General features: G+C 39.4%; 1 protein-coding gene across 3 annotated transcripts in view; it reads left to right on the forward strand.

Annotated features, from left to right (window-relative positions):
- Positions 1 to 238: 238 nt before the first annotated feature.
- The window catches only part of FAT4 (FAT atypical cadherin 4), a 177,930-nt gene continuing 156,070 nt past the window's right edge, over positions 239 to 22,098 (forward strand). The window contains exons 1-2 of one of the 3 annotated variants that reach the window (XM_055384176.2): positions 239 to 1,406; positions 1,829 to 7,015. In XM_055384176.2, the coding sequence (XP_055240151.2) occupies positions 1,841 to 7,015 (5,175 nt within the window). In that variant the 5' untranslated portion in view covers positions 239 to 1,406; positions 1,829 to 1,840. Of the gene's footprint in view, positions 7,016 to 22,098 lie in introns of all 3 variants that reach the window. The other 2 variants (XM_055384177.2, XM_019026020.4) reach the window with 2 other exon arrangements.

Below are 22,098 nucleotides of genomic sequence, written 5' to 3' on the forward strand. Positions count from 1 at the left end.
ACGGTCTTCCCCCAGACCCTGCCACTAAAGTTATTTATCTGCAAACCTGACCCCACCCCCATCTATTCTGCGGCAGCCTTTTGCTGTTATTGCTCTGACGCCGGCCAAGATTTGGCCGAAAAGGAAAAAAAAAAGAAAAAGAAAAAAAAATCACCCCCCTTCTTAGCGCCTCCGCCTCGCTGTGCTCCCACACCAGACCGCCTACAGCCCTCCGGGCGGCTGAAGTGATTAGCATCCCGAGAAGCCAGTCGGAGGCCAGGCAAGGCGGAGGGAGCTCGCGGTAGGAGTGCCGGTCGGGGTTGCTTCAGCTCCGGCCCAATGGGGCTGGGGCGAGGGAGGGGCAGAAGGTGACAGGACTGGGAGCTAGGGGGAGTCCAGGCGAACTAAAGTGCGGGGATCAATGAGTGTCGAGCAAAGTTTCTGAGTGCTGCTCCAGCTCGCGGTCTTCCCTCCCCCTCTGTTTGTGTTTCGGCGACGCGCTGTGTGTGTGTGTGTGCGTGCGTGTGTACGTGTGTGTGTGTGCATGCCTGTGCGGCGGGGAAGGGGCGGGGAGAGTGTGAGGGACCAGGCGGGAGGTGGAGAGGGGCTCGCGGAGCCCTAGCTCCACCGCGGTCCAATCTTCGGCCCCGGCCGGCGAGAGGGAGAGCGCTGACAGGCGCCGTACGGAGCTGCGGAGGGCGTCACTACAGCCCAGCGCCGACTTCGCCGCCTCCGCTGCCAACGGTGAAGGAGAGAGAGGCACCAACCACCCCCCGCCCCAAACAAAAAGCCTTGTGGATTACAAAGTGAAACTGACACGGGACAATAAAAGCAGAGATAGCGAGGGCAGGGGCGAGGCGCGCTAGAGTGGGCTTCTGACTGGGGCCGCCGGAGAACGACCCCCCTGGCATGGTGAGGGGAGGGCGACTCGGGGACCGCACGCTGTTTCTGCCCGACCCCTGCGAGGCCGAGAAGAAAGGGGAAACTGCGTTCGATTTGGATGTACAAATAATGGGTCGGCAGGCGCCCCGGCAGAGGTGAAAAATGCCGAGGAGACCTGGCTGTTGTTTGTGCCGGACCACGGGCTTGAAGCCGCAACAGGGGCGGCGGCGGCGGCGGCTGCAGGAGGGGAAGGGGCAGAGTTGAGCGCTCCCGGGTACGGGAGCCAGAGCGCGAACGCTAGCGCTTGGAACGCAGTTCCCGAACTGCCTGCGCGCAGACGCCGCCGCCTGGGCCTCAGCGGCCACTGCCGGAGCCCTGTTGGAGGGGCGTTGCAGCCTGGTTTTTGAGGAGTGGGGACTCCAGGAATTCCATCGCCTCCAACTTTTGGGAAAGGAATTCGATTCTCCCGGTTCCCCACCACCCCTTCCCCGGTGCGCAGTTGTGCTTGGACGTTTGTTCCTCCCTCTTCACGTTCTTTGCTGCGGGTAAGTTCTAAAGTTTCTGAAGACCGTTCTTTGCAATGATTCCTCATATACCTTAGATACAGGCAACTTCTCCCAACTCTCATCCACCCGGGTGAAAACGCTCAGACTATCTGGATTCAAAAACAAAGTAAAAGGGGGCATATGTAAGAGGCTTGAGAAACTTTTCTGGGAACTCAGCTCACAGGAGTGTCCCGCGGAATGCCCTGCTGCTTTTCGCCACAGCACCTCTCTTGCACTCCGCGTCCAACTGGCTACCTAGAGTCTTTTGCTGATGCTACTTGCTTTTGCCGGACTGGAGGTTCTTTGAAATAGCAGAGGTCTCAGACCAAGCCGTCAGCTGAATCTTTGCTGGCGCTCCTTAATCCCTGTAAATATCATTGCGTTTGCTTCACCCCTTCCTTCTCTTTATCACATCGTTTTAGGGAGCCAGGACCATGGACTTAGCACCAGACAGGGCTACTGGCCGCCCGTGGCTCCCGTTGCACACTCTATCAGTATCTCAGCTCCTTCGAGTGTTTTGGCTACTGTCATTGCTTCCGGGGCAGGCCTGGGTCCACGGGGCCGAGCCGCGCCAGGTATTCCAAGTGCTGGAAGAGCAACCTCCAGGCACTCTGGTAGGCACCATTCAGACGCGCCCCGGCTTCACCTACAGGCTCAGCGAAAGCCACGCCCTGTTTGCCATAAACAGTAGCACCGGAGCCCTGTACACCACCTCCACCATCGACCGCGAGAGCCTGCCCAGCGACGTGATCAACCTGGTGGTCCTTTCCAGCGCGCCCACCTACCCCACCGAAGTGCGAGTGCTGGTGCGGGACCTCAATGACAACGCCCCCGTTTTCCCGGACCCCTCTATCGTGGTCACTTTCAAGGAAGACAGTAGCAGCGGACGCCAAGTTATCTTAGACACCGCCACCGACTCGGACATCGGCTCAAACGGTGTGGACCACCGCTCCTACCGCATCATACGCGGCAATGAGGCGGGCCGCTTCCGTCTGGACATCACCCTGAACCCGAGCGGCGAGGGAGCGTTCCTGCATCTGGTGTCCAAGGGCGGACTGGACCGTGAGGTCACGCCGCAGTACCAGCTCCTGGTTGAGGTGGAGGACAAGGGTGAGCCTAAGCGGCGGGGCTACCTTCAGGTAAACGTGACTGTGCAAGACATTAATGACAACCCCCCGGTTTTTGGCAGTTCTCACTACCAGGCGGGGGTGCCTGAGGACGCGGTTGTGGGCTCCAGCGTCCTCCAGGTGGCGGCGGCGGACGCGGACGAGGGCACCAACGCGGACATCCGCTATCGCCTGCAGGACGAGGGGACCCCCTTCCAAATGGACCCTGAGACGGGACTTATCACGGTGCGGGAGCCCCTGGACTTCGAAGCTCGGCGCCAGTACTCGCTTACGGTGCAGGCGATGGACAGAGGCGTGCCTTCCCTCACTGGGCGCGCCGAGGCGCTGATTCAGCTGCTGGACGTGAATGACAATGACCCGGTAGTGAAGTTCCGCTACTTCCCGGCCACCTCGCGCTACGCCTCGGTAGATGAGAATGCTCAAGTGGGCACCGTGGTGGCTCTGCTCACCGTGACGGACGCAGATTCTCCCGCGGCCAACGGGAACATCTCCGTACAAATTCTCGGGGGCAATGAGCAGCGCCACTTTGAAGTGCAAAGCAGCAAAGTGCCGAACCTGAGCCTAATCAAGGTGGCCAGCGCCTTGGACCGCGAGCGCATCCCTTCCTACAACCTCACAGTTTCCGTCTCTGATAACTACGGGGCGCCCCCTGGCGCAGCAGTCCAGGCGCGCTCTTCTGTGGCAAGCCTGGTGATTTTTGTTAATGACATCAATGACCATCCTCCTGTCTTTTCACAGCAAGTGTACAGAGTGAACCTGAGCGAGGAGGCGCCTCCGGGAAGCTATGTGAGTGGGATATCTGCCACTGATGGCGACTCTGGTCTCAATGCTAATCTGCGTTACAGCATTGTCTCTGGCAATGGACTGGGATGGTTCCATATCAGTGAACATAGCGGCCTCGTGACCACTGGGTCCTCTGGGGGCCTGGACCGTGAACTTGCTTCCCAGATTGTTCTGAATATAAGTGCCCGGGACCAGGGAGTTCACCCCAAGGTGTCCTATGCCCAGCTTGTAGTAACTCTCCTAGATGTGAATGATGAAAAGCCAGTATTTAGCCAGCCAGAAGGTTATGATGTGTCTGTGGTTGAGAATGCCCCAACAGGGACAGAACTGCTGATGCTCAGGGCAACTGACGGGGACCTGGGTGACAACGGAACAGTGCGCTTCTCCTTACAAGAGGCAGAGACTGACCGGAGGTCCTTCCGTCTGGATCCTGTGTCTGGGAGGTTGAGTACTATTTCCTCCTTGGACAGAGAAGAGCAAGCCTTCTACTCCCTGTTGGTTCTGGCCACAGATCTGGGCTCCCCTCCCCAGTCATCAATGGCTCGCATAAATGTGAGTCTTCTGGATATAAATGATAACAGCCCTGTCTTCTACCCGGTCCAATACTTTGCTCACATTAAGGAGAATGAGCCTGGAGGTAGCTACATCACCACTGTGTCTGCCACTGACCCAGACTTGGGTACCAATGGTACTGTCAAATATAGCATATCTGCTGGGGACAGGTCTCGGTTTCAGGTCAATGCTCAGAGTGGGGTTATTTCTACAAGAATGGCCCTAGACAGAGAAGAAAAAACAGCTTATCAGTTGCAAGTAGTAGCTACTGATGGTGGCAATTTACAATCTCCCAACCAGGCAATAGTAACCATCACTGTATTGGACACTCAAGACAACCCACCTGTATTCAGTCAGGTTGCCTACAGCTTTGTGGTTTTTGAGAACGTGGCTCTGGGATATCATGTGGGTAGTGTGTCTGCATCCACCATGGATCTCAATTCCAACATCAGTTATCTCATTACTACTGGGGATCAGAAAGGTATGTTTGCTATCAACCAGGTCACTGGGCAGCTTACCACAGCAAATGTGATTGATAGAGAAGAGCAATCCTTTTATCAGCTGAAGGTAGTGGCCAGTGGGGGCACAGTGACTGGAGACACTATGGTTAACATAACAGTTAAAGATTTGAATGACAACTCTCCCCATTTCCTTCAGGCAATAGAGAGTGTGAATGTGGTGGAGAATTGGCAGGCAGGTCACAGCATTTTCCAGGCCAAAGCTGTGGACCCTGATGAAGGTGTCAATGGCATGGTACTCTATAGTCTGAAGCAAAACCCCAAGAACCTGTTTGCTATCAATGAAAAGAATGGCACTATTAGTCTGCTTGGGCCCCTGGATGTTCATGCTGGCTCCTACCAAATAGAGATCTTGGCATCTGACATGGGTGTCCCACAGCTCTCCTCTAGTGTCATCCTAACAGTTTATGTCCATGATGTAAATGACAATTCACCAGTGTTTGACCAACTCTCTTATGAAGTCACCCTTTCTGAGTCAGAACCTGTGAATTCTCGATTCTTTAAAGTACAAGCTTCTGATAAGGATTCAGGAGCAAACGGTGAAATTGCATACACCATTGCTGAAGGAAATACAGGGGATGCTTTTGGCATATTCCCAGATGGTCAATTGTATATAAAAAGTGAACTGGACCGTGAACTTCAAGACAGATACGTTTTAATGGTTGTTGCTTCTGACAGAGCAGTGGAACCCCTTAGTGCTACTGTGAATGTTACTGTAATTTTAGAAGATGTAAATGATAACAGACCTCTTTTTAACAGTACCAATTACACATTTTACTTCGAAGAAGAGCAGAGGGCTGGGTCGTTTGTGGGCAAAGTAAGTGCTGTAGATAAAGACTTTGGACCAAATGGAGAAGTAAGGTATTCTTTTGAAATGGTGCAGCCAGATTTTGAGTTGCATGCCATCAGTGGGGAAATTACAAATACTCATCAGTTTGACAGGGAGTCTCTTATGAGGCGGAGAGGGACTGCTGTGTTTAGCTTTACAGTCATAGCAACAGATCAGGGGCTCCCTCAGCCTCTCAAGGATCAGGCCACTGTACATGTTTACATGAAGGATATAAATGATAATGCTCCCAAATTTTTAAAAGACTTTTACCAAGCTACAATATCAGAGTCAGCAGCCAATCTGACACAAGTGTTAAGAGTATCTGCCTCAGATGTTGATGAAGGTAATAATGGACTTATTCACTATTCTATAATAAAAGGAAATGAAGAAAGACAGTTTGCTATAGATAGTACCTCTGGTCAGGTAGCACTAATTGGCAAATTAGACTATGAAGCAACACCTGCCTATTCCCTTGTAATTCAAGCAGTGGATTCAGGGACAATCCCCCTCAATTCAACGTGTACTTTAAATATTGATATTTTAGATGAAAATGACAATACCCCTTCTTTCCCTAAATCAACACTCTTTGTTGATGTTTTGGAAAACATGAGAATTGGTGAACTCGTGTCCTCTGTTACTGCAACTGATTCCGATTCAGGTGACAATGCTGATTTATATTACAGTATTACTGGGACTAACAACCACGGAACTTTTAGCATTAGCCCAAACACTGGGAGTATTTTTCTTGCCAAAAAACTGGACTTTGAAACACAGTCTTTGTATAAATTAAATATAACAGCAAAAGACCAAGGAAGACCTCCTCGTTCATCTACAATGTCAGTGGTTATTCACGTGAGGGACTTTAATGACAATCCTCCTAGCTTTCCTCCTGGAGATATTTTCAAGTCTATTGTTGAGAACATTCCCATTGGTACATCTGTCATTTCAGTGACTGCACATGACCCTGATGCAGACATTAATGGGCAACTATCCTACACAATCATTCAACAGATGCCAAGAGGCAACCACTTTACCATAGATGAAGTCAAAGGGACTATATATACTAATGCTGAAATAGATCGGGAATTTGCTAATCTCTTTGAGTTAACTGTAAAAGCCAATGATCAAGCTGTGCCAATAGAAACTAGACGGTATGCTTTGAAGAACGTGACCATTTTGGTTACAGACCTCAATGACAATGTCCCAATGTTTATATCACAAAACGCCCTTGCTGCAGACCCATCAGCTGTGATTGGTTCCGTTCTGACAACAATTATGGCTGCTGACCCAGATGAAGGTGCTAATGGAGAAATAGAGTATGAGATCATCAATGGGGACACAGACACCTTCATTGTTGATCGTTATAGTGGAGACCTGAGAGTGGCTTCAGCGTTGGTGCCTTCACAGTTGATCTACAATCTCATAGTTTCAGCAACAGACCTTGGGCCTGAAAGGAGGAAATCGACCACTGAATTGACCATCATTCTTCAGGGCCTTGATGGACCTGTTTTTACTCAACCCAAATATATAACTATTTTGAAGGAAGGAGAACCCATTGGCACGAACGTGATATCAATAGAAGCAGCTAGCCCCAGAGGATCTGAGGCCCCAGTGGAGTATTATATTGTTTCAGTTCGTTGTGAAGAAAAAACTGTTGGACGCCTCTTTACTATTGGACGACATACTGGTATAATTCAGACTGCAGCCATTCTGGACCGGGAGCAAGGAGCATGTCTTTACCTGGTGGATGTTTATGCCATAGAAAAATCAACTGCTTTTCCCAGAACACAGAGAGCAGAGGTAATGATTTTGTAGTCATTTATTATTTGTTGATTTGCTTTTTAGAAAGATCATTCTCTTTATATTTACTCTCTATAATTGTTTACCTTCATTGTTTATTGTTAAATTTGTGAACAGGAACACCTAAAAATGTTCTGTCAAAGGCTAACAGAGAGTTACATAAACTTTAGTTTTAATCTTGGTTGCAACTAAACAACAAACTTTCTTTTCACTTTATATTTTACTTTATAGCAATCAAATATATAAGGTTAAGGAGAAATCTTTAGCCATTTCAGAGTGGAAAAAATCCATATATCTAAGCTAAATTGCTGAGGTAATCTAAATACCACTCAATAAGGAAGGCTACTAGAAGATGGGCACTTTCGGAATTAAGAAGACCTATTCCAAAATGAAGAGCTTTGGTAGGAATCAGCATTGTACCACAGCTCTTCAGGAAGAGTGGCCATGGAGGATGGGCTGACAGTGTACACCAGGACAGTATTAACTTTCACATCCTCAGCAGTCTTGGCAGTTTCTTTATAGACAGTGACTAATTTTAATGTGCTGAGCCAAGTTTTGGAAGATTCCTGATTTCATCTGCCTTAACATTTTAGACACTGTCTTCTGACTTAGGATAATCCTTCCTTTTCCCTCTTAATTTAAGGCATGCAATGTGCTGTGAATAATCAGAGATTAGGGATTGTTTCTTGACAATACTGAGTTCAATGCCATGGGATAGATACACGCTGTTCTGTTTGTTGGTGAGTAAGAAATTAGTGTTTCGTAGCATAAGCCAAAAGAATTCCAAGCTCAGCCTTCCCTGGAGTGTATTTTAGGCTACTGCCTCCTTGTATCGTTGATTAGCTTTTTAATTGAACTACTTTCAATGTTATTTTGATAATCAACTAGAAATGATCTAGCTATACTCCAGAAAACTCTTGTTTGCTGTTTCTCAGTTCATTCTTTCCCTCCCCAGGCCCCTCAAAGACATTCTAGTGTCAGTCAGCCAAAAACACAAACATCAAATGTGGTTTGTGATACTTGGCAGTGACCCAGACACAACATGCAAGTGAAATTGAGGCTCATGTGCTTGTTTTCTTGCTTCTTTTCTTTTTTGGGGGGAGGAGGTGGGGATTTTCTTTATTTTAAATGATAATTTATTATTATTATTATATATTTTTGTATCCTCTGTGATTTTTTTTTCATAATAGTTGGTTATGTCTATCTATGGATGGGGAAGAATATTTATGGCTTAAAGGACCATATTAATTAGAGATATAATTCTAAGGGGAATTCAATTTTATCTTTACATACATAGCACTGAAAGGATTTCTAAGCCAAATATCCTCTTTTACCTAATTATTTAAAAAATATTTTAATATAGGGCTTATATGTTGAGCTATTTGGTGTAGCTCAGGCCATGATTTATATGTAATTGAATTTTGATTTGAAGTTATCCATCTTCTAAACCCACAATCCTCTCTCTAACTTTCTTCTCTGGAATGAATACTTACATGAAAATATTTGATTAGTTTGAAAACCAAAATATTGATTGAAGGCAGGAAATTAAGTCATTCCAGACTTTAGATGAATTTGTTAAACTGTAAAACAGATTATGTTATTAGATGCTGTTGTTTGGTTCAGTGTAGTACATTTTATTAGAATACTATGGAGAATGAGAATAAATGCTCAGTTTTATCATTAGATTTATTGTGTCTTTTTTATTTACCCATTAGCTATGCAAAGATTGGCTTAGCATGAAAGTATTAAATAGTGCTGCCTCTGCAATAGGCAAGAAGATTAAAAATGTTTATAAGTAATTTTGTTATTAATAGGGGATGATTTGTTTATTACTTTTTATAAGTCAAGTAACACCAATATGAAAAGTTATCATTTATATATACTATGTTCTATTCATTTAAAAATATGGGGAGAATTCAATGTGATGATTTTTTTAATTAAAAAAAAGTCAGCATATCTTCTGTGAACTTAAGTGCTGAAATTGTAAACCCAATTTGAGTTCTCAAGATCCAACCACTTTGAAAATGAAAAGCAAATGTGTTTCTCCAAAGAATATTGAAAGCAGTGGTTGTGAGCTAGAATTTCATATTATTATTGGTTGGATTTTTCAAGTGTATACAATAAAGTGCTGTTTTCCTTCTGCTCAAACAATTAATTTACTGTGATTCTGCAAAAATAAGTTATACATTTCCTCTTGTTATCAAAGGCGATTTTTAAATTGTTTGTTTAGTTGGACTTTGTCCAGTGCATTTTAAAAAATTATTCATGTACACTGATAAGAGTCTGGGTTGCTTACTCAGGTTTCTGGCAGAGTCATGCTGATCACATTCCATGGGCAGGCAGAGAGTCAGCGGGTAAAAGAGAAACAATTTCATCTGCATTCTTTTCCTAGCTCTGACATTTGGGGTAAGAGGCTAATGACTATGACTCTGATATTGTTCATTCCAAAGATTTGTCCAGTTATACACCTTTACTTACGCTACTTGTTATATCCAAAGATTTGGCATTGGTAGTAATGTCATTGAAAGATTGTGTTTGGGTTTCAGACACAAGATTAATTACCTTTTTATTTTGTCTCTTTATGTTCTCAGAAGAGCTTAGATAGTCTTGATTATGTTAGAATAGGCCATGTAAAGTTTGTGGCATTTTTCTAGGTTCACCAAAAAATAGATATATGTACCTCAGTAAGCATTTATCCTTTAATGTGTATTACATAGGAACATGCAACTTAGGAACGTGGTTGGACCTCATGATGGTCAGGGGCTTTGTTTTATTGGTCTTTGTTATTTCAGACCCTGGCATATTACCTGATGTATAGTAGGTGCTCCATACATGTTTGCTGAATAAGATGGTAGAAGACCTAAGATCAGAACATATGTCTTTATAACTTGGGAATAAATCACCAGAGAAAAGCTGAGGAAATGAAGGGAGTTAATAAATCTGATGCTGCTCATTAATTGAACTCAGGTCAGAGCATAATAATTATCTCTGCTCTACAAATGAATTGATAACTGTCAGGAAACTCAACAAGGAAGAGGAATTTACGTGGGTGTTCTGATATGGAGCTTAGTGTTTAAATGGAAGGAAGCAATCTTATACATTCAGGTAGTCACCAGGCCATAGTTCTCAAACTTGCTATATTCAGGACCCCTTTATGCTCTTAAGAATTGTCAAGGACACCCCTGGAGACTTTGTGTAAGCATGTCTTGTCTATTGATATTTACCATTTTTAACAGTAAAACTGAGGAAATTAAAAATATTTGTTAATTCATTTTAAAACTACATTATATTTTAAATATATAACATTTTTATTTTGTTTTTAAAAAGTTTATTTTTTCTAACTAAAAATTAAAGAGTGGCATTATCTTACATCTTTACAAATCTCTTTAATATCTAGCTCAATAGAATACAGCTGGATTCTCAAATCTTCTTGGGCAATATATTGCAATATGTTGTGTTTTTGGCTAAAATATACAGGCAGAATCCATCCTTACACAGATATTTTGAGTGGGATAATAGAGAAATAGTTTGCCTACTACATCAGAAGTCCACAGTGGCAGTTTCTTAAGACTTACTTGCAGTGTGGAATATGAAACCCTTTCAGCAAACTTTTCATAGTCTGTTACATAAAAATACATTTATCTCGCATTCGTAATGAATTTTTTTTACCTATTCCTGATTTAGAAATATCAGGCATTGATCATTTCAAAATTATTGGTGTAACTGATAAGGAATTTATCATAAAAGTCTTTAATATATGACTCTCAACCTGTTGGTGATGGTTAGAAGTTTTCCAAATTTGAATTTTTACTCGAAAGCTCACATTTTACTATTAGTAACATATATTGTTGTTTTTCTGGAAGTGTCAGGCTTCCTTTGTTCATGATAAAAAGAAAAGATTATGCATACTCAAATATTTAAAAAGAAACAGTTGCTCTTTCGAGTAAAAATCGTATTCCACAAATCAAGTGGCTAGTTCAGCTTACAATTCAATTACACATATGCATTTCTTTGAGAAAACCATAATACCTAGGTACAGAGTAATGGGTCTTTGTGCACATATTGCTTTGCGTCACACAGGATATTGAAAAGACATCAAAGATGAGTCTAGATTTGATAAAATTAATACGTTTTCTGTTTTTTCAAGAAAACTTATTTACCTTTTTAAATGAAATAGTTTTGTTTGTTTTACTGTGAGTATGTGGTGGTGAAGAACGCAATTACTGCTAAAGTACTTTGGATCTACTGCTTTGATTTGTGCTAAAGTACCACCAGTTTTACCCACCATTGCTTTTGCACCTCTAGCATAAATGCCAACACAGTGAACAAAGGCAGAGGATGGTTTGCATTATCATGTAAACAGTGTTGATTTCCCAGGACTCCTTAAACAGGTCTCTGGTTTGCATGGAGGTCTATGCATACTCCACAGTGAGAGAACCATTGGTGTGGGTAGTGAGATTTTGGCAATTCAGTTAACAACCAGGAAAAAAAGAGCCACTTGAAATAATATATTAAAAGTATGTTTGGAATATTACGTAAATGGACTATGATTCATTAATGATTACAAATGAGTTTTAGCAATCTGATAATAAATTAATTTATTTTCACAAGAAACTATTAAGATTTCCAAGAGAAATGATGGAGACATTTGTGAGGTCAGTTTTGGATACAAACGTTTGAAATGATTTTCTCTCACAGGGTTTTGAATCACAGTAGTGCACCTTAGATTAAATGTCTGTATATCTTGTGTATTGAACCTCACAAGCAGAATACAGGCAAGAGAGCTGGATATATAATAACTGTTATTATTATAAAATTTATTGAATATTGCTATGTTTAGACATAATGATAAGTGCATAGTGATAAGTGCATTTTTAGGGATTTTATTTAACCCATACAATACTAATATCATTTGCATTTTATAGCTATGGAAACTGAGTCTCAGATAAGTTAATAAGTTGCTTAAGTTCATATAGATAGAAAGAAAACCATATCCAGACTTGAATAACTTCACAGTGCATCCTCGTAACTACTCTTCTATCAAACTGGATCAGTCTGTGGTTTTGGTTAAGAGAAAAGCTCTTTGCCCTATAGCTATGATGATATATGTATGCTTTTTAATAACTTTGTTTTCACTCTCTGATTTGTTGCTTAAAAAGCATTTAAGGCCAGGCAAAGTGGCTCACACCTTAAATGGGAGGCCAAGGCAGACAATTCCTTGAGGCCAGGATTTTCAGACCAGCCTGGGCAACATGGTAAAACCCCATCTCTACTAAAAATACAAAAATTTGCCGGGCATGGTGGTGCATGCCTGTAGTCCCAGCTACTTGGGAGGCTGAGATATGAGAACCACTCAAACCCTGGGAGCAGAGGCTGCAGTGAGCTGAGATCACGCCATTGCACTCCAGGCTGGGTGACAGAACTAGACTTTATCTCAAAAAAAAATTCATAAGTATTTTTATGTATTGTGTAAAATAAAGGGAAACAATTTTTGCCTACCACAGCTAAGGCCCTCAGCAGATCAGTTACATCCCTAGGCATCAGTTAGTGGTGGTAGCAAGGAGCCTAAATTGAATTAGGAAGACTTCCAAGGGTTTCTAGAGCAGGGAAGAAGATGAGAATTTGAGAGAAGGGAGCTGAAGGCAAATGGAGAGCAAAGGTAGATGAGGGGCCTCTTCTAACCTACAGCACTATTCACTTTGGAAGCAGTCACTGCAGTTTAAGGAGGTGGAGAATTATTTTTGAATTTTTAGGTGATAAATCATCTTCTTTGGAATAATGATGGGGTTGGAGTGGATGGAGTGTGAAGATTATTTTAAATAGGAAAGCATTTTACTGCTTCCTATGTGTTTGAAGTCAAGAGTATTTCTTTAAAAAACAGCCTGGGATAAATTTTTTGATTTTGTTTCTTCCCTATTGGTATGTTTTTAAAGGTATTGAACAAAATGCTGTGAATTAAAGGGCTTTATAAATTTTTAAGATGGGTACAAATGTGTATGACAAACAGGATTATTGATGGCTAATTATGTTCATGCTGCATATTTTATATATATCTTCAGGATGCTTGATTTACTCCTGCTGCTAGATTTCTATAGACATAACTCATCTTCCAATGAATTTACTATTTATTACTTTTTTATCTTTATTAAAACCCTAATGATTTTAATTCTTTTTTGTTTTATTCAATTTTGAGGAATCTGCTCTAGGAATAGTTTTGAAAAATAGTTATTTACTTAGAATTTTGTGGACTCAATTTTTCATTGCATTGTCTGCAGCTTGCACTTTGTCATCATTAGAGTGAAAAACTGCCTAAGAACCTCATTAGTTGTGAGGGACTGTTGCATTAGTGACTGTAGCAAACTGCATAGGCCCTGAGGTGGGTTCTGTATTTCAAGAATTAATAAATCTAAGCCCAGCTCTTTATAAAACCCATAAAAGTAGGTGGTATTCCGAATTAGGCACTCATGAGTGGAAATAGGAAAAGAATAACTGGCAGGTGATGTGGGTCAAGATGAATATAAAGCGTCCAATATAGAATATGGTAAACATTTTCTAATAATTTCAAGCTTTATGTAGTCTGTGACAAAAGTAGCCATTTTAATAGTATGTTGACTGAGAAGGAGAGTATAGGGAATGCAGACAGGTGAAAATATTCTATTAAACAAACATTCTGTATAAAATACACACATGTAATTATATATTAACACGTATGCCCCCATTGTACGAAGACTGTTGGCTTTTCTTTGCTCTTAATATCCTGAGACAAAATTGGACAATTAAGTCATGAAGAGGAAACAATCTAATTGGCAGATAATTTATATGTGGTAATTAAAAAGTGATTATAGGACCACAATCTTCTTCAGTTTCCAGACGTGTATGCATTTTTAAGAAACAATCAGTGAGTAAAAATGGCATTTTTGATGATTGTTGCAGATTATTTGACATTTCTCTAAGGCTTTTTATCATTCACAGATTCTAACATATATAAATCATTTATGTTATTGTTAGACACTGGTAAACAGTCTTGCCAGGTGCTGTCTTGCCTTTGCAATGGTTCCGGAGGTAGATACAACATATCATCATTTGACAAATGAGAATACTGAGGCTCATGGAGGTTGCTCACGGAGTTGGTTTATGGTGGAAGCGGGATTTAAACCCAGCAGTCTGCCTCTAAAGTCTGTGCATTTAGTTCCAACACAGCACTAACTAATGCTACTTGTAAGAATGATTATTTCTATACATTTGTAGACATAATTCTCACCATGTAAAAAGTTGTTTTCATATTTCTATACTTTTTCATGTTAATGATTGAAAAAATATAAGATAAAATGAAATTTTGGTGATGAACCAGTAGTAGGATTATTTTAGGTCCCTATCAATCTTTGTTTAGGTCCCTATTAACCTTTATAATCTTTATTAACCTATAATCTGTTATTTCTTCATTTTGCTTTCTAAAACCCAAGGCAAGAATATATTTCCATTCTTTCAGTTGCTCATTTATTTTCTTCCCTTTGCAGCAAAACTTTTTGAAAGAGTTGCCTGTACCTGCATTTTTTCTTCTCATGATCTCTTAAATCTACTCCCATCAGACTTGGCCCCTGCCACTCCAGTGAAATTGCTCTTACTGAGGCCACTATGATGGACACATTGCTAGATCCAATGGCCTTTCTCAATGCTCACTGTAGCTAACCTAAAGAATATTTGACCTAGTGGATTTTACTTCCGTTAAATGCTTTATTCGGTTGGCTTCCAAGTCATCATAGTCTGTGACTTTTTACCCTTTTTTATTTCTTGGACCAATCACTTCTCAGCCTCGTTCGCAAGCATCTCACCATGTCCTCAAACTCTAAGTGTTGGAACATCCCTAAAGCCAGTTCCTGCAGTCTTTCTCTTTTTACTCTATACTCATTCCCTTGAGGATCTCAATCTCATAGCATTAAATGACATATATACACTGATGACTCCAAAATTTTGCCTCCAGCCCATATGTCTTTTCTGAACCCTACATTCGTATAACCAATCACTTATTCATTGATTAGCTTCCTAACTGATATTTTAAATTAACATTTTTAAATCTGAGCTGCTGATATTCTCCCCAATAAAAACATATTCCATCTTCACCCATCTTCTTTTCAATTGATGGCAGTTCCAACCTTCTGATTGATCAGGCCAAAAATCTTAGAGTTATCTTTGACTCCTAACTTTCTTTCTCACCCTACATACAACCTTTCAGTTGATCTTGTTGGCTCTGTCTTCAAAATATTTCATTTCAATATGATCATTTCATGATAATTTCTCATCATGCTCACTGTTACTAACTTGGTCTAAGACACCATCATTCTTCCCTTGGATTATTGAAGACATCTTCTTGTTGATTTCTGACAGTGTTCCTGCTGTTCTATTCTCTTACTTCGCTTTACCTACACTGGCTTCTTTCTATTCTCGAAACTTGCTAGGCACACATTAGCCTTCGGGCTTTTGCCTTGGCTCTTCCTTCTGCATAGAACACCCTTTCTCCAGACATCAGCCTGGACAACAACCTCCCATACTTCAAGTATTTTTTTGTATCTCACATTGCAAATTAGGCTAAATCTTCCTTTAATAGCTTATTATTGTAACTATCCCCTCATGCTGCCTGATTTCCATTGCCTTGTGGCATTTCTTCATCTTCCTCTCCCATAAGGCTTACCAGCCTCCTTCACCAAATTCTACTTATCTCCTCACATGTTAAATGTTGGAATGCCCCTGGAACTAGTTGTTGAATTTTTTCTCTCTTTAATCAATTTTACTGAGGAGCTCAACCAATCTCATTCCTTTATATAAAATATGAACACTATATATGTATAGGGGTGGGTGTGAGTGATATAATTTATTGATTTATAATGTTGATTATTGTTTGATCTGTCTTCTTCCCACTGGAATTAATTTCTACAAGGGCAGATATATTGATCTGCTATGTTCCTTAACATATCTCAAGAGTCTAGAACATTACTTGGAACAAACATAGTAGACACAATATAAGTTTCTGTTGAATGACTAAGTGAATGAATGAATGAACTGGCATCTCAGCCTTTGTCCTTGTCCCCTTCAGTTTAGTCTAGCAACCAGAGTGAGAGTGATCTTTTAGATCATTTCATTTGCCCAAAAACTTCCCATTTCACTTATAGTAAAAGTCAAATTCTTACAATGACCCTGAAGACCCTAGTTTACTGCTCTTATTAGTTACTGTTTGGACCTCTTTTTTCCTGACTCCCCTTGCCTGAACTTGTTCAGCAACCATCAGAGCTCCAGGTCCCAGCCTCAGGCGCCCCTCCTTAGGGTCTTTGTGGCAGCTCTGGCCTGGACTGCTCCCTTCCTCACTTTCCCCACATCATTTCTGAGAGTCACCTTGCAAAGTCCTTCTTCCCTCCAGTTTTCGTTTTTCTCTTTCCTTCCTTTTGTTTCTGCTTTTTTCTTATCATCACCCGACATAACACACATGTTACTTGTTTATTCTGTTTATGGTGTGCCTTCCCTTTAGAATATATGTTCCATGAGGGGAAAGCTTTTCATCTGTTTCTGCTATATGTACAGCACCTACAGTGTGGCTGGCTCTAGGCAGGTGCTCAGTAAATCATTGATAAGCTAAGGATTTACTGTTGATAATGCTGCAAATATGCTGCTTAAGCTTCAGGAGCTCAACCAGTGATGCATGCTGAAGTAGGGGAGTCATTTTTCATCTCTTAAGCCAAGACTTTAGAGCCTCTTCTGAAATTAGGGAAGTTAACTGATTGCAAAAGACTGGTTTTCCTTCATAAAAAGATAGTGGCTACATGACTTGATTGGCTAAGAGCGTGTAACCCAAACTTCAGAAACATTTATGGTGTCTGTGAAGGAAAGTGGGACCACTAATGCTATAGATGTTTTGGTAAAGTAGAACATTTTAGAAAATATATATCACAGTGTATGCTACACCATCTCATGTCTTCTCATCTCCTTCAAACTTATCTAATTTTGCTTTAGAGAGCAGATCTTAAGTTATTGTTATCGTAAACCATGTTGTTCATCAGAAAACAGGTGAATACATAGAAACTTTGAAAACATTACTACTTTTGATAACTTTAATTACTGTCATTCTTTTTTTCTAATTTACCATCCTTGTTCAACATTTCACATCAATAATATCAGTAAACTTGATTTTAACATGCAGCAAAGAAAATACTGCTGAACAACTAAACTCTTGCCTTAAGTTTAGTTGAAAGAATGCAGGCTTTTGATTTAAGAGAAGCTTGATTCAGATGTTGTCACAGCTACTCTCAGAATCTTATTTTCCTCATTTGTAAAATGGTAATGATAGCCTACTTCATAGCTTCTTGTGAGAAAAACAATGGCACTCAATAAAGTTTATTAGTGCTCTTCCCCTTTTTCCTCAAAATATAGATCTGCACAGGACTATTAACATTTAAGAAAATGTCTTTCTATTTTTAAAGTATTTTAGAGTTCCGTTCCATTCTTTTTTTTTTTTTCCTTTCTCAATTTCCTCAACAAGTCTGTAAGGAAGTCAAGCATTTTTATGTTCATTTTAAGGAAAAGACACAAGGAATTTCATTATTTCTGTGTGGTCACAAATCTAGACTAGCACCCAGGTTTATATGACTTTGGTCAACGTGCCTGACATTAAACAATACTGCCCAGTCTGGTGTTAATGCTATTTTTCATCCACTATTGTATTGTTGTTGACAAAATTTAGTAATAGTTATAACCCCTTAAGTGAAGTTATTTATGAATTGTGAAAATTTTTTAAAGGTTTAGTTGCTCAGGAAACAAACAAATTAGAATATTTGAATATTCAGTGTTTGTTTCATTTTCATTTGATTTGATTTGATTTGATTTGATTCAGTGTTTTGTTTCATTCAGAGAGAAGTGTTATCTCTGATTTAGATGAGGGATATTCATCTCTCGATTTTTAGTGATGGTAGTAAAATATTGACTATTATGGAATTGTGTGTCTTTGTTTGTGAGCCTATTTAGAAATCGTTTTTTGTCCATGACTTAATGCAGTTTTCTTAATTGAGGTCAACTTGGCTTGTCCAGTCCAAAAAAGGGAAAACTATCTATCTTTCAGAACTACTCTTTAACAAAACATATAAATTCTGGTAACTTTTTAAGTGAAGGTTTTCTAATTAATGATTAAAACATTTTCCTGGACAGAAAAGTATTTTCTTACTTCATAAAATATTCAAAATAAGCAAATACACAAAGAAGATGGGCTTCCTTCTGCTCGGGGTAGTGTTTTATAGTATATACATTTTTGTTCTTTGGTTAAAATACTTACTCTTATTTTTATTTATACATTGGCTTCATTCTACAATAGATTTGAAGCAGTTTACAAAAGTATATATACAACAAAGAGATACAATAGTTAAATGAATCTCTAAGTAGTAAAAATAAGTGTTACTAAAAATAATTCTGAAATATATAAGATTAGCATACAGATATATGTAATTTAGGTAACTCATTGAGTTTATGTTTAGCTTTCTAAAGGCCAAGTCAAGCAGAGAAGCAAGATCAGATATGTAAGTCATGGTGCTCTTATACTAAACAAACACAGAGTAAACAAAGGAAATACAGATTTTCTAAACCCAAGGAACTTAATAGAATTCGTCCCACAGATGCTCAAAACAGACCTATTTTAAAGTGATGATTTTCTTAATGGCATCTTCACTAGTTCAATGACAGATTTTCAACATCATTTTAATGTGACGTCTTTTCGTGTGGATTTGTGGCAAATTGTAAAAGTGCAGTTCTGGCAAATTATTTATTTATGGATCAAAAGAGATTCCCCATTGATAAGTGCTTTTGTTTAGCTTTATTTCATGAAGTGGATTAATATTTTATAACCAAAGCAAGAATATCCCTATTGGGGTTTTTCACATTAACATATCTGTACCACATCACAGGAAAAATCTAACTAGAGAGGTTTTCTGTAAAACTTTAGCTTAATCCTTAAGGAGATTTTATTTTAAGCTATGCTGCAATGATTAAAATGCTTAGCACCAATTTCTAGTAATCTGTGTCTTAGATTGTTTCCATTTTTCAAGAAATAGAAACAATCATCCTGTGAGATAACAAAATTTGCTATTGAACACATTGATGCTATTTAAAAATGTCATATATTTTCAAATATTAAAAATATAAAAGAATAACTATCACATACACTCTAACTTTTCGTCTGGTGGAGTCACTAATATCCTAAGGCTAGGAAGGTGAGGAATCAATACCAAGTAAAGGTCAGAGCTCTAGGATGGGAATGGGAGTCTCAGGTTTTTAATTCTAGGACAGTCATTTGACACCTCATTTTCAAATGAAAAACTGAAACAATAGGGTTTATGTGGCCCACTCATATAACACACTTAGTTGGCAGAGGAGTCCCAGATTAGAATTCCTTACTTACTGAGTATAGTCAACCTATACTCAGTGTTGACTCCAGTCCTTAAACACGGAGTGAGAAAAGGAGGCTACAGCTTCCTCATGATCTTCACATCTCCATCAGCATCCTCCCAAAGACATCCCCCAAAAACATGGAATTTAAAGTAAAACAAAGATTTTTTGTTATGCAAATGCAGCTTCAAGATGAAGCCTTTGGACCCCGATTCTTGTTCTTTCCCACATGCCCCCTCACCTCTTCCCATGCACCTGTCCCCATCCCATCCATATTGTTGTCCCTAAATCCCATTTACAAAGATCCTGGATCCACCAACAGCTATAACCTTTCTTTTTTCATGACACTGCTTCTAAATCCTTTGCACAATTCTGAGAAATTGCTTCCTATCAGGTGCTAATAGCATTTAACCTTTTAGGGATCTCCTGTCTTCAAATTAAAAAATAATAAAATGTATTCAATTCTATTGTCATGTTAATTTCAAATTTTTTAACAATTTTGAGATGTTTGACAGTTTCAGGAGATTTGCTTAAAACAAGACATGTATTTCATGTATCACTTTAATACCAATACCAATTGTGATTATGTCTATCTAATGGCAAATTTGAAACATAATTCAGAGTTATTAAATGTTACTTGAATTGATTATATTATATGGTCATAGAATTTTCCTCACCAGTAGCTGTATGGCAATCCTTTAATTGCACGAAAGTTAACCCATAGTCTCTTTTTTTTTAAGATAGTACTTTAAAATTTCCACTAAAAACATTAAAATACCAATTCATGTATAGTATAACTATGTGGAACAGAACAGCCTGTGTTGCAACGCCAGCTTTATATTTTATTACTTCAACATAATAAAATAGGGAACGTATTTATCCACTGAGGTTGTAATTAGTTACAAGTAATGAATCTTTAGTGTTCTAATTCCAGAGCCTGGCAGATTTAGAACACCAGTTGACCCTGTCTTGCTGGAAAATGAAGAAAGTGGGAGTAGAATTTTCTCTGTAGGACAAGACAGCTTTGGATGGGAGGGACAATAGAAGCTTGCCAAAAACATGGGTCAAACTGAACACAGATGGCTGTAGCTGATAGAGGTGTCTATTATTGTGTTTTCTTCTCAGCAGTTTTCTCTTTGTTTGTCAGTATTTTTATACTTACATGAAGAAATTTTGTTGCTCAGCAACCAATAGAAAATATACTAATAGAATCCATTTTTGATGGAAAAAAAATGGTGGTGGTAGATGTTGATGATGGGGTTGGGGTGGTGTTGTGATTGAGCAGTATTAACGTAGGAGTAGAGGTGATTTTCTCGGAGTGCTGTTTATTATAAGTGTCTAAAATTAAATATATCACATTATCCATTTACTGCTTAGCTTGCCTCTGTCTTATACCTCCAATACTATTTGGGAAAAAAATGGCCTAAGTAAATGTATTCCATTAGTTAATAATATAATTTATAATACACAGAGGAAACATTTGAAGAAATAAAACTATAATTTACATTTTTTTATAACTTCAGTGTTTCCTAAAGTCAATTTTTTAAGCTTCATTAAAGGATTTCATGTGTATTTCATTTTTTTTTTCTGGAGGAGTTCTATTTATTATTCTTGAGTACATCTGTGTTCTGCATGGTGAAATATTAAAATAAATATATATTTGAAAGTCAGAATAGTTTTGTTCAAATACTGGCTTAACTTTTCATGCTGTGTGACTTTCAGGGAGAAGCCAAACTTCTCTGAACCACAGTACCTTTATCTGTTGAAAAAAGAGAATTCCAATCCCTTAATAAGTGTTGTGAGGAAAATGTGCAGTACACATAGCACTGCATATTTTCCTAAAAGACTGTTTGATTTACTTTTGTTGATTCTACATTCAGTTATTTACTCCTTGTGTGGTCCAGAAGGCAATGATAAAAAAATGTAAACAACTCCTGGTCATGTAAATAGCTACTGTTCATACAAAAATTGTGATGACATTTTTAATGATACCACATAAAGGGAAATCAAGACCAATCTTACAAATTCTGTTTCTTGGTTTTAAGGAAATTATTAAGGAACTGCATTAAAAATAACTCTGTGGTAATTTTCTTCATTGTACTGTATCAGGTAGAAAAATAATTTTTAAATGAGTGACCAGTGAGCTGCAAGACATAACCAAGAACAGAAGGGTTATTAGCTAACAAAGGGAAGCAGATGTAATTTTTAAACGTTGATTTTGCATTTATTTATTTTAAGTAAACTACAGAATTTTTAAATTTTAATATAATGCAAAGGTAGAGTAGCATTTTCCAGTTTATACACTATGTTTTGATAAGTGTCAGATACTGAAGTTATATTCTAAATATAATCCACCCACCTAGGGAAACGAATAAAAATATAACCTTTGTTAAAAGATAGGGTAAGTGAATTGTTAATGACTATTCCAGAAGTGAGACTTCAGAACATAGTTTGGCTCTAAAAGACCTTTCTTTCATTTTAATATTATATTTGAAACACTTAGTAAAGATAAATTTTTAAATGTTCAGTGTCTGATCATTGTAAGCAATGTCATTTTGTGAGCTCTATTTCTGGAACTAGAAAAATTACTTTGAAAACTGTCCATTCTGGTTGTGCTTTTTTGAGTAAGTGGTCTTAGTTGTATTTTAATAGAGGAAATGAAA

Source organism: Gorilla gorilla, chromosome 3 (assembly GCF_029281585.2).
Source record: "Gorilla gorilla gorilla isolate KB3781 chromosome 3, NHGRI_mGorGor1-v2.1_pri, whole genome shotgun sequence".
In the NCBI taxonomy this organism is placed as follows: Eukaryota; Metazoa; Chordata; class Mammalia; order Primates; family Hominidae; genus Gorilla; species Gorilla gorilla.